Genomic DNA, 13,755 nt, shown 5'->3' with positions numbered 1-13,755 from the left:
AGATATTAGGCTATAAGCCGTCTAGCTGCATGCCCAGCCGGCTATTGTAGAGTTTTATGACTGGCTGGTATATGAGGTTTCTCCCTCTCCTCTAAGAGCAGCTTCAGTCGTGGGAGAGCCTTTCAGACGGAGAGGAGGCCCGGCTCTCAGCTAGAAATCTGAACTGTACAGATACACTGTGGATAAAAGATTACCTTTGGCTTTAGTTTGGAATACTGGGATTAACATTTCTGGGATCGGGTAAGTCTATTCATCATTGTGAATTTGTCCATTTTGCGCCCTGTTGCAGCGGCTTCACTTTAGTGTGTACAACACACACTTGCACTTTCTCGGTACAGACGAATTTGTGGACACTTGATGACGGAACCGACGACCACGGTGCATTATGAATTGGCTGATTGTGTTTCACTTGAGGCCCGGATCGACTGTCGAGTGGTTTAGGTAGTTTCATGTTGTTGGGGTCCATTTCTAACTCTGCAACATGAAACTGTCTTAATTGCCCCAGTTACATACATCTAAACCAAACGGAAAGCAAATCGGGGACATAAAGATGATGGGATTTGTAGAAAATTGTGAAGAGGTGATTTGGAAGCATGTTCTAAACCTGCCTGGCTTATAAAGCGGGGAGGGGTTGGCTGGCTGGCTGGCTGGCTGTTATTGTGTATATTCTTCTCCTGTCTCCTGTGATGTTTTCTGTAGAATTCCACATTTGTTTTGTCTTCTGAGCCGGAGTGGGCATGTGTGCTGAATTTAAACATGATCAAAGCTGAGCTGCAGTATGCGTCGTGGACTTGGGATTAAGCCGTGAGTGTTTTCCGTGAGTAGTAGTGACGCAGACACGCCAGACAAGGCCTCGGTTACGACCACTGCAGTGGAGGGGAAGGGGAAGGTGAATGGGGCAACAGCGACCTCCGTGGGCAATGAGACCGGATGCTTCCGCTGCGCAATAGTAGGCTCAGACAAAAGGAGGGGAAGGGCTTTATGGCGATATTTAGATCCGCCAGACAGGCTGTTATCTGCAGAGGCAAAAGAAGTGAATAGCCCCTGCGGTAAACTGGGTGAAAAAACACCCTGATTTAGGTTTACAGCCTGAGAGCCATTGGCACAGTGGCGTCTTTTCCTGCTCTGAAGGTGTTTGTCTGTTCTAACTTTTAGTGCACAAATAGGCGCGCAGCCGCCCCCCCCCCCCCCCCCCCCCCCCCCTCGGCTTGTTTGATGTTTGTTGTCCAAATAATGTGCAAGTACCAGTGAGGTGATAGTCTGTCTGCAAGCAGAATGCACATTATGGACACCTTGTCTTTTTTTTTTTTTCTGTGCTCCTTTGCTAAATGCTGAGAATAGCTGTGTGTTGAATTGCTTGTGGCCTTGTGGGGTGTTGGCCAAGCTCTCCGTTTATTTGCTGGTAATAAATAAAACACGCAGGGTAATATGTGAGAACTCAAGGTTGCTGCTTAGTGCATCGGCAACGTGGGTTCAGGTTTAGGATATAATGTGCATTTATACGCACTTAGCCTCCTCCCTTTCCCTTAAAATTCACATTGATTTTAAGTTATTGATGTTTTTCTCCCAGTGAATATACATTAAGTATCATCAGTGTGATTATTCTGTTCTCTGGTTGACAAAATACATTTTCGGCTGAATACATTTGTACTAATCGTGCTTCAGTTATAGGTTATCAAACATGCACCCTGTGTATTTATATATAAACCTTCTTATATTATACCGTATTAACGGGCAGTTTTCTTCTGTTAATTTATGCATTTATTTAATACATTTTAGAATCTAAAGCACCACCACATAGCCTACAGTAGCCTATGTTTAAAATGTGCTTGTTGTGTTTACCACTCCTCGCACCATTACATTTTAAAAGGAGGAAACCGCAAAGGCCACATTACGCGTATGTGTAGCAGTGTTTAGGTGTAACGTTAGACCAAAGCACTGGCTGCTGGCGGGCATTAGAGTTCATTTGTTAATGGCAGTGATGAAACCAACATATAGGCCTACACAAGTGATAACGGCTGTGCAAATTATAAACGGGTTAAACGGCAGGTCAGGCATCGAGAAACCGGGATCCGACATCAACATGTTATGTTGAAAATATTTAATAAATATTCGACTATCGCACTTCATGTGGATCAGTAACACACACAATTCATTCAGTTTCTTTGCTCGTTTTAAATTGATATTGTGCTATTTTCTATTGTGACAATTTTCTATCACACATGAGGCTACGTTATATTTCATATCACGCAGTCATAGGCTGTCCAATAAATGTTTAGTTATTTTATTTGTTATATTGAATCATGGTTTTTGAGCCGTAGTTAGAGCCACATTTAATAGTTTCAAACTGTAACAAACTTCAAAATAACAAACCTGTTTTTTTTTCTTTTTGTTAATCTGACTGAAATTTTCAGAATAAAAAAAAATTTCATAAAAAAAAATTTCATGTTTATAGTTTTTTTCGGATATAGGAAATGTATATAGTCCTGTTTTGTTTTAGATAAAACTGTATATATGCTGTAATGTGGATTTTCAGATCTTAGATATGTAGCCCAGTCCCAATTTATACGATGACGTGTAATATCTGTGTCTAAATCAAGAAATTAGGTTATTGGAGAAAAATATTCCCATATGATAAACATTAGCATATGCTTTGTTTTTAACACAGTTTGCACAGGCCTAGACATTAATGTGTTATTTATAAATATTGAACTGAAAATAACCATTTTAGCCTAAAACTATTATAAATATGACCTTTTGTCTTTGTAAATTATGTTTGATATTTGAAGTTGAAAAGAGGAAAATATACGGTCTTTAGAAGATGTCTGATGCAGCAGAAACAGAGTAAAAATAAATACAAACGTAATTTGTACGGACGTGATTTGAGATCCAGATGTTGTTTGAGCTTTATGTTGCAAAGTTTTTTAGTATGGTGTTTAAAATGTGTTTTGGTGAGCAGCAGTGGTAGGGTGCTTACGTGTCCTATAAAGTAGATCGTAAAATAAGACTTCCAAAAACATACTGTATCGTTTTGGATAACATAGGACGGATTTTAACAGCAACAACTGGCTGAGGCACTGTAAAAGTAAAAGTTTTTTTCTTCAGTCATTCATATTTCTCATCTCACAAACAGCAGATCTCGCTCATATCTTGATAATTCTTAGCTTTAAAAGTGGAGGTTGTTATAGGAGAGCGGGTGAGTATTTAATGACCAAAGGGATTGATTTATCCTTTATTGTTCAGCCTTTATGATCACGTGTGTCTGCTGCCCAATAGCATGGCAGCCTGTCTCCCCATTACTAGCCCACTGTAGTTCTCTGTGGGGCCAAGTTGCTACTTGATTTCTCCACATTGTTATTTTGTGAGGCTGGGTTTACTGCGTGTGTATGTGTGTGTGGTGTGTGTGCGCGTTTTTACTTTTGCATGCATCTGCTAAATGACTGCGTACATGTGAAAGTATAATTTTTCTGCCATGTCGACATCCGGAACACTGACTAGTTACTACGTCGATTCCCTCATTCTGCCCGAGAGCGAGGAGGTCTCCGTGCCGAGATACTCCTCTGGTCCTGGGCTCCAGCATGCCAGACAACCCGCCTCTATTAGCGACCACAGCGAGCTTGGGACTTGCACCTTCCCGTCCAAACCTCCGGTATTCGGGCCGTCATGGAGCCACGTCCCGGCTCAGTTTCCAGGCACCGTCTCCTCTGTTTATCATCACCACTATGGGCATCCCCAAGGCGCGGTGGGTGCAGATACAGATGGCCGTTATCAGTCGTGGCTGCTGGAGCCCATGTCTGGTTCCCTGCCCATGACCGGATTACCGACGACCCATCACTACGGTATCAAACCGGAGGGTCTGGGGACGCGAGCTGACGGAGCGCTGCCGGGCTCCCACACGGCGCTGCTGCTCTCTGATTACGCCAACGGGACGGTGGCGACGACATCACCGGTTGAAAAGGACGCCCTGTCCGGCCAAGCAGGGGACATGAGCGGAGAGGGCGAAGAGAAACCGGGCCTGGATCCAAGTAAGTGGCTGCAGAATCCTTTATGTTTATAGTAGCCTATTTATACCGCATAAAGCTTTGAGGATTGGGGTGCGTGATGGGGGTGCGCGTCTGAACAGATGCCATTTACGTGCCATGAACGTGCCATTTCCTTATGGGGACTGTTAATGGCCCAGCTCTCCCATTGCTATATTAGATAACCTTTTGCAGCTTTTAAAGTGAACGTGAAGAGACAGAGAGAGAGGGAAATAGAAGTGAGTTTTATTTGGATGTAGCTGCCTTTACATTTGTAGCCATTTTCTTCTCACCAGTATAGGAAGTTATTTGGTTTTTTTTTTTGGTTTGAGCCAAATTATGAGTGATGCATGTTTTTTTTTTTTGTTTTGCTTTTTTGTTTTGTTTTTTTAAACATTTGGCCACTCAGCACCGGGCCCTCACACCAGTGTCGCACCCCACTCTTTTCAGATAACCCAGTGTCCAACTGGCTCCACGCGAGTGCCACGAGAAAAAAGCGCTGTCCGTACACCAAGCACCAGATCCTCGAGCTGGAGAAAGAGTTCCTCTTTAACACCTACCTGACCAGGGACCGTAGGTACGAGGTGGCGAGGCTGTTAAACCTCACCGAGAGACAGGTTAAAATCTGGTTCCAGAACCGCAGGATGAAGATGAAGAAGTTTAATAAAGACGGCGCACCGAAAGACGAGTGACTGAAACCGTAGATAAAGAGTATTTAGGCTGATGGCTGAGCTTTGTGTGTGAAAGCTCTGAATTCTGCTGGACCTTGTTTTTAAACTTCATTGTCTTATTGTTCTATATAACAGAAGCTACTAGGCTTAATTGTCTTGTTAAAAAAAAGCATGTTGGGCTTCAGTTTGATGCGACTACCTTTATATTGCACAATTTTAACAGTGCCCACTCGTTTTTTTTAATTTGTTCTTTTCTTATGTTGAGTTGAATTAATACCTCGTTAAAGTGTAGGCTGTTAGTTGGCCTGATCCCTGTGCTTGTTTGTGAATGGATGTTTCTAGCTGTGTGTGTTCTCTGGTTTGTAGCTCTATTTGTTGTCTATCTCTGGGTCACCTGAGCGTCTAGTTTGTAAACTGTGTTAATTTTATTGTTTCTCCCTTACTACTAGAACTATGACTGATGACCATGAGTTTGAATCTAACATTGGAACCGTAGAAAAACCGACTGATCGCATTTTGAAGTAGGTACATAAACCTCACACGCCTCTTGAAAATGCTTAGTGAATTAAAAGATGTTATAGAAGCTATATTACATGACATTGTTGACTACCTATATGTCTTTCAACTACCTACAATAACTTCTTTTTCCGTTGGCGGATTATAGTAGATTTGCTTGCATTAGATACTGAACTATGTTTGAATTTCAGGGAGTAACATTTTGAAAGAACATAATGTTTGTTAGTGAGAGAAAATGATTTAAAACACTGTAGGCTACTTAATGAATACCTCACGGTCTGCTTGACCGTCTGACTTTTGGTTCACAAATGTAATTTGTACTTTATTTATTAAATAAAACAAATTATATCTGCGAATGCATGCACGTTACATCCTTATTTCATTTTGGCCTCATATCGAAATGTTTTCTTTTTAAATCACGAATTCTTGGTGCGCAAAAAGTCTTTATCGGTGCTAATTTGCATTGCAAAAATGATCAAGGTTACTGCTGTCAACCACACACACACACACACACGAAAAAAATATGATATCTGGATACTTTACTAGGCATGAATAGTGCAAATTAACATTTCTTTTAATAGTTAAATAGTCGTTTAATAGTTTTTTTTATAAATATAATATTATAACACACACACACACACACACACATATCAAAATTCAGACGCCTATAAGTGAATAATTGTGTGTGTGCGTTTGTGTTTGTTTGTGTGTGTGTTTGTTTGTGTGTGTGTGTGTGTGTGTGTGTGTGTGTGTGTGTGTGTGTGTGTGTGTGTGTGTGTTTGTTTCTGTTTCTGGATTGGGGACAGAGCTGCGTCTTGGCAGAGGATGTTGTTAGCTGTATACAGCCATAAAAGACAATTACCGCTATAACCTTTTATGGGGTGCAAAGCGCTGCGAGGCGAGAGGACACAAAACAAAAAAAGACACCGAGTGCTTCGACAGCTGAAGCCCAAAATAATGCAGCTGATGTGTTTCTGTTCAGCTCAGATATGACAAGGCCTCTGAGCCTAAAGCTCCGTCATTAGCGCCATCTTCACACAATTAACAATAACAACAAGCCCATTGTGACAGATTATGATGACATACAACTTTAGATTCAGTTAAAAGGTAAAAAAAAAAAATAAAACATGAGCTCAGATGGACAATCCAAAAGGTTTTTTAGCGTAGATTTCGGTCAACTATGTCTAGTTTTAAAGTATGGTTTCCCTGCGTAAAACTGTTTCAAGTCTCTGCATGTTGGAGGAAATATTTGGCACAAAGATATGGAACATACGGCTTCAGAGCTGCAAATTCTCCTGCTCGACCAGAGACAGTCCCATCTCCGTCAAATGCAGCAGGTAGACCTAATTTAGTTCACATTAAGGGCTGTACAGAGACGGATACATTATTGTAATTAGAAGGTAGGCTAAGTCGGACTTTGGTCGAACTGGAGTGCTGTTGTGACGCGTTAAGGGACGCAGATGGACCCAAACTTCAAAGACTCGTACAGAGACAGTGCAATAAAACGCCTGGTCTGCTATACTGTCTGGCATTCCAGTTTTAATGGCTTTATGGCCGTCCAGACACAATTAGGCCGTTTCCAGAATGGCACCCATTTGTTTTTTCTTCTCTTTCTGTGGGACTGCGCTCTGGACAAAAGGCCGAGCGGAAATGATCAGCTTTATTGGATTCTCCCCGACGGGGACGCGCAGGACTCACGGTCATTTGGAGCGATCCTTTGTTCCTACCTGGGAACCTTCCGCCCTCTGCTCCTCTGCTGGGCTCGACCTAAAGGAGAAGGAGCAATAAAGCCTGCAGCAGAGTAGCAGGCCTTACTATATAGATGCTTATATCAAAATCCATCTGGACAAGTCTGTTGGAGGACACCGTCGCCTTGCTTAAAAACAAACAAACAAACACAAAGTTACCTTTGATAGTCATTTCTCTTACTTTTGAATTGTACCTTGTGTTTTCTCTCGGATTGCGACAGAAAGACAAAACACCCGCGCACTGCTGCCTCCCCATCCTGCAGTCCCTCTCAGTCACCAGAGAGTGGCGACACTGTTCCACAACATCACACACACATTACTTTTAACCAACACTCCTCCCTAATGAACCTGCACTGAGGAAAAACACTTTAGTAACATTTTAAGAGTCCAGCAGAATAAATTCACACCATTTACAGCCTCAGAGCAGAAGCTGCTTCTGCAGCCTGCGGCTCTGCAGAGAAGAGTGGAACAGCCAGCACACACCGTGACTGCTGCATCACTGCTTGTGCTCTCTAATAGTCGCTCTGTTCACCGCTGCCCCTCTCTTTGGGATGATTTCGTACGCTTTTATAGACGTAACAATTTTAAACTAGATTAATTTATTTGATAACAGAGTTATGACTAGCAGGAAATCTGGAGCATTTCCCCTCAATTTATCCACATAATCCACACGAATGAATGCATTATGTCCTATCGAGATATATTTTACAACAAACCACAATCGACACAGTCACTATCAATAATAGTTTTCCATGTTTACAAATAATTTAGTGAATTTAGGCAACAATAATAATGATGATGATGGTAATAATATTAATAATAGTTTTTTCTACGTATTTCGGACTATTCGCTTTTTCATCCTGCGTGTGTGTGCATTGCAGTCGCACTTTTTACTAGATTATTTCCCAATTATGGAGCAGTTAGCTAACACTGTAATACCAGAATGAACATTTTTTAGAGGATTTACTACTATTAACAGGCGGTTATTATTATTATTATTATTATTATTATTTATTTATTTATTTATTTATTTATTTATTTATTTATTTATTTATTTATTTATTTATTAAAAATAATATATAGGCTTAATAAACCGTAGCCTATAGTTCTATAGAGCGTGGATTAATTGCACTGTTGATGACTGAACTAGTTAAATATAATCCAAATACTGTTTGTATGTATATTTTATGACACGAAACTGGAGGTTTTGTTTTTAAAAGCAAGAGAAACGAACAAAATCACTTTCTGTTGGGACAGTATTTTTTTTTAATTTATTTATTTATGATAACTATTATAACCAATTATCATAGTAGTGTAATTGTGAGCTTATGATTATCATTATCATGTCGGTTAAATATTCCATAAAGGTAGCTGCATGAAAATAAAAGAATGAAGCTCGATGATTAATTGTAAAACAGTTGTGGGCATGAAGTTAAATTGCGCAAATTTGCTTTTTCAGTGGATTGTCTGAATTTCACTCGTGTGTGTTGTGTGTGAAGCGTTAGTCCCACTCTGCAGTCCTGCGCCATGATGAAATCTATGTCTGCCTGCTGATTGGATGAGAGCGGCCAGGCCTGTGTCACGTGGTGAGTTCTTTGGTCCAGAGGAAAAAATGGGGTTTGGTGTAAATCTAGGGTGTATTGCTGTCATATATCACACTACCTCGTAAAAACGACACTGAGGATTCTGGGCCAACAAATCAGAGAGGAAAAATATGAGTTCTTATTATGTGGACGGTCTTCTTAGCACATATACGGCGGGTAGTTCTCTGTTCCCAAACGGAGACCGGGCTTCTTGCGGTATTGGACCTAGTGGAGAGGACTATGGCTCGGCTCGGACTGCAGCGGCCATCGCGTTTTCACCGTCCCTGTCTGCAGTTTACAGCGTCAATAATGCAGTATTCCAGAGCCGCCCCGTGTTTACCTCGGGCTATAGCCAGGTGCAGGACGCACACACACTGCATTGCAACCCGTTTGACCAGAGCCGCCTGTTCACCGACAGCTGCTGCCATCCGGGGCCGGGGCCCCTCACCTCGCCGCCGGACAAACAACACCGGATGTACCCGTGGATGAGAGCATCAGGTATGTACTGATACTGTGTCTTATGTGCTATTTCTAAGCCCTCAGGTCAATGCTTTTACAAAACATTGGGATACTTACACTGACCGTTAGTGGTTCAATTAATTTCGTGAAGCCATTGGTGTTGCATGGAAAGAATCGTAAAACTTTTATTGCGCAACTAATGAGTTCTGCGGCCATAAATTCATTTGGCCAGCGCTTCTGTGTGTTCACTACGCAGAGACCTTGCTGCTGGGGGGGTTTCTCTGCACTCCTATTACTCTTATAGCCTCTTCTCCCCTTTGTGGTTGTAAAAAAAGCACCGGCCTGTTGTGTAAATCAGTTCTCTTGCAATCTTCAGCTACTTTCTAATTGGGTCGGCACAGCAGAGCCTCTGTTATTTTCTGAAACTCTTTCGCACACAATGCTGCATCAATATGCACCGGTATTGTAGGCTGCGTAAAAAAGTCAGGTGAATTTAGAATTCAAGCAGTAGACCTTAGTTATAATTTTGGAGGTGTTGGGAATTTAATTACTTATGGCTCCTTTGGTGCGCAAAACATTGCTGGCATTTAATTGGAAAGGCATGCAGAGTATAGAGGGGGGGCATGAGTCAAACCGGACTACTTTAAATAGACGCAGAGAACTTCCAAAAATAAAATAGAATTTGAAAAGATTTAAAAAAAAAAAAAAAAGAAAAAAGAACTGTCTCTCCTACAGATTTGCGTGTGTGCCAGGGGAGTGTGTTCTGTGAATGAGTGTGTTGGGGTAGAAGGAAATGTAAAATATGAGCAAAAATTAATTGCGCAATCACAAATGAATGAATAAGACCCAGGATATTTCCTGCTGCAAGTTTTTATTGTTAGCACCACTGTAATTAAGGGTTTATACAGTATCATATTTCATGCACGAGGAAAAAAAGAAACAAAACAATTAATTTTCTGCATATAGCTCATGCATTGTATCTTCTCTCCAACAGATCCAACTCGAAAGCGTGGTCGGCAGACCTACTCCCGGTACCAGACCCTTGAGCTGGAGAAGGAGTTCCATTTCAACCGGTACCTGACACGCAGGAGGAGGATCGAGATAGCCCATGCCCTCTGCCTGTCAGAGAGACAGATCAAAATCTGGTTTCAGAACCGCAGGATGAAGTGGAAGAAAGACCACAAGGACGAACCGGTGTCAAACCCTGGGGAAAATGACGGTGACATCCAGGCGGTGTCTGAGGCCAGAGTGGGGGAAGCTGGAGGCACCGGCAGCTCCGGTTTGGAGTCAGAACCCGCTGCAAAGTAAAGCAAGGGAATTAAAACACTTAATTGTGGGTTTGTTATGATAAGTATGGTTTGGAATATAACTGACATACCATTCATGCACTACAGCTTGAATGACAGCTGAAGGCAGTTATAAACTAAGCATTTATCAGTATAGACTGTGAGATCTGCATTTCAAAATTAAAAACCCGAAATGCATTAAAAAAAAAAGCTCTGCATGAAAGAGCGATATTAACCCACCTATCCAAACTTTATTTTTATATACAACCACAGTATGTAATTTAACCTAATTATACTACTGAGCCAACATTCCTTTAACGAAAAGCTACCTAACTTTTTACCTGCTAACATCAAAAACACTGACGCAGCAAATTCAACATATGTTGAAATTGATTGTAAATGAATCTGCTCTACCTAGTTTTCTTTTTCTTTTTTTTGTAGCCTTTTTCCAAAGGGAACAAACACCACATTCGTCGTAAATGTGCCTTATTTTGAAAATAGACTAATTAAAAGGGAATGTTTTGTTAGTTAAATGCCTCCAACTGTGTTTTAGGTGCTTATTTAGTTTTAATAGGCCTACGTTTATCGTTATATTGTTTCTTTATAACCACTTTATTCATTAGAATAGCAATATCCCTGTTTTTATCTTATTGTTGGAAACCAGAGTGAACAGAATTATGTTTAATTTCGGATTGAATTTATGTAATCTACCTCAGACTCCCAGATGCTTCCACGTGCTTATTATACTGTAAACAGGAATACCCTAATGTAAATGTTATGAAGTCTTAGCTATATACTGTTATTGTATATTTCATGTTTCAAGAATTGCAGGCTCAGAATTTCCTGCGTGTTTGTGAACACCAATAGGCTAATAAATTAAATTTTATTTAGGCAGCATTACCTTTCAGTATCAGGTTCTTTCTTTTGACGGTGTAAAATGAGTAGGCTACTCCAATCCACGATGTGCAAATACTGTGATATATTTAGGCTCAGTGCCCACGTTTTCATTGTGAAGTAAAATGTGAACAAATGAATATAAACAAACCTTAAACCTTTTGAAATGTCTTAAATCTGTAAATGAAAATAAAATAATTGAATAAAATAGCTTTCACCTGCTGATTTGCTTGCATTTAATATTTGCGTTCAGTATTTGCGCACTTACTATTGTGTAACCTTCACAATCATGATGACAAACACTGTAATCAGGCGCCGGCTGATAATAATATGTTGTTCACAGTCAGCACTAAGTGCCGTTTGCCGTGTCCAGTATCAGGTTGCATGCAATGAAACATGTTGCGGTCCATTATGAGGGCTGTAGGTAAACACTGGAGTTGGGGAATGTGAACTATGAGGATGCGAGATGGGGCAGGCTACAGATGAAGGGAAATTACTGTTGAACTCTGCATTCCCTCTTCCCTCGGTAAGATGGCGCCTGACGGTGACCTGCCCCCTTTCCTTCTCTGCGCACCCCCCCACCCCCACCCCCCACACACACACCTCCTCCACCCCCCTCACCCCCTCCCTTCCAGCGCTGGGTCATAAATCCGTTGTTGTTTATGAAAATTTACAACATAGCAATACAACTTTACGACTCGACTCGGCCTCCTATTGGTCGCGGCTCGTCACGTGGCGGGGAGCCGTGAACATGAACTTTTTATATATAATTTCCAATAGCGGAATAGAGCAGCCTTCCATTTAACGGTGTCGAGCTTCCACGCGGCTGTTTTCACCAGCGACCTTCTACATTTTATCCCCCTCACTTCTCCCCCTTTTTCCCCTTATTTTATTATAGTTTTTCTTTGGAGTTTGGATTTCTTTTTCTTTGTCGTCGCACAGGAGCTTGTCTTATGTTATGGATATGACTGGATCGTTTGGATGCCCGGCTGTCTCACCCCTGACACGTATTGGCAAGATGAGTGGAAGGAGCCCCGGTGCGTCACTGACCCCCGGGAGCCCCAGTTTCCGTCCTGGGACGCAGCTGGATACTTTTACCCCCGTCACTGCACATCTGCACCTGCCAGCTCCCTCCCCTGTTTACAAGCAGAAACCTTAACAAGGTAAGACATCTGAAACTTGTTAGTAAGCTGCACGTGTTTGCTTTTTTATCCATTTCCATATTCGAAGCTCTTAAACAAATAATAACCAGCTCATTATTTAAACATTGGGCATCATTTGTTTCTGTTTAAATAGAGCGAGGTGGAAATCCTGTGGAGGAACTGGTTTCATGTTACAGATTATGTTGCTGTCATTTCAGGAGCTGCGTGGTAAATCTAACCTATGTGAATTAAAGAAATCATGAGTTTTTGTATACTGGTATTAATTTCGTGTCGGTCGTCCTTTTGGTTTTTGCATGTTGTCCAGACTTTTTTTTGTTTGTTGTTGGATTTAAATGAGGATGAGCTTTCGGCTGCATAATCCATTGGGCCGAATGATGTGCTCTTTGACGCCCTCATGTGGAGACACGGGGGTTATTGCTGTTGCAGCTCTGCCTCTTTTGCTGCAAATGTCTGTGGTGCAGATTAGTCATAAAACAACTCTGTTTTTGTACTTGTGTGACCATGCATAATGCTTTTGTGCTTCATATGTGTGAGTGCGGACTTTGACTCACTATACCTTGCATTGATAAATGGGGTATTTGCGAGAGAACAAACCAAGATTATTTCAGGGATTGAGTAACCATTAACTGTCGCTCAGGAAAGTGTCTGACATTGGAATTTAACAATTTCAAATATTTCTGTTTGTGTCACTCAGCGAAGCATAATTTACTGTGTTGTGACACTGTAGTTGTTTCATGTCATAAATTCTTAGTTGGTCAAGCAGGTTCTGTGAGGAGCTGTTCATTTTACTTATCCCATATCTGCTTATAGGATTAGTTCTTTTCATTTTTTTTCTTTGCTTAAAAAAAAAAAAAGAAAAGTTGCGCACTGACTGCGTTGACTGCTGTTGCCCCAGACACCGTGTTCTTTCTGTGGGAGCAGACTATGACTGTTGTTATATGGTTGACGTCGTATTTACACAGAATATCATAACTATCCTGAATGTGAGTGCTGTGATTTTTAGTTGTGCAACAGCCGTGCGTAATGATATTTATGCAGAAAAGGAATAAAAAAAAATAACATGAGATTTTATCTGTATACTGTTGGACTCACGGGTGCTAGTGTGCGGGGATGCCTGCAGAGTGCACTGCCCTCCTTTTTCCTGCAGCAGTGACCCCCTCGCTCCCAGCCCGACATATTTGACACCACGCACACTCACTTCTTTCCTCTCCTTTCTTTTGGTCCGTATTTAGTTCCTGGGTGTGTCCCTTCCTCGGCTCGAGGAAATCATTTTCGTGGGAACTTTGTTGCCATTGGCCAGCCATAAATCAGCTGTTAGGAGCACGATTGTTAAGTCAACAGGGACTTCGTATAGGTCTTACTCTCCTCATTGTGGGCCCACTGGATGTAGTAGCCTGGTATTCACCCTTCCTCGCA

General features: G+C 41.5%; 2 protein-coding genes across 2 annotated transcripts; both read left to right on the top strand.

The window, feature by feature from the left end:
• Positions 1-3,205: 3,205 nt before the first annotated feature.
• hoxa9a (homeobox A9a) lies at positions 3,206-5,562 on the top strand. Its single transcript, XM_056398641.1, has 2 exons — positions 3,206-4,025; positions 4,470-5,562. Exons 1-2 carry the CDS (start codon positions 3,473-3,475, stop codon positions 4,709-4,711), a joined length of 795 nt encoding a protein of 264 aa, XP_056254616.1. The 5' UTR covers positions 3,206-3,472; the 3' UTR covers positions 4,712-5,562.
• Positions 5,563-8,558: 2,996 nt separating this feature from the next.
• On the top strand, positions 8,559-11,394 carry LOC130183242 (homeobox protein Hox-A7-like). The gene is made up of 2 exons (XM_056398504.1): positions 8,559-9,035; positions 9,991-11,394. Exons 1-2 carry the CDS (start codon positions 8,669-8,671, stop codon positions 10,302-10,304), a joined length of 681 nt encoding a protein of 226 aa, XP_056254479.1. The 5' UTR covers positions 8,559-8,668; the 3' UTR covers positions 10,305-11,394.
• The last annotated feature ends 2,361 nt before the right edge of the window (positions 11,395-13,755 follow it).

The sequence above is a fragment of the Seriola aureovittata genome, chromosome 16, assembly GCF_021018895.1.
Source record: "Seriola aureovittata isolate HTS-2021-v1 ecotype China chromosome 16, ASM2101889v1, whole genome shotgun sequence".
Lineage (NCBI taxonomy): Eukaryota > Metazoa > Chordata > Actinopteri > Carangiformes > Carangidae > Seriola > Seriola aureovittata.
Note: the sequence above shows the minus strand (reverse complement) of the source record. Positions and strands in the feature narration are given on the sequence as shown.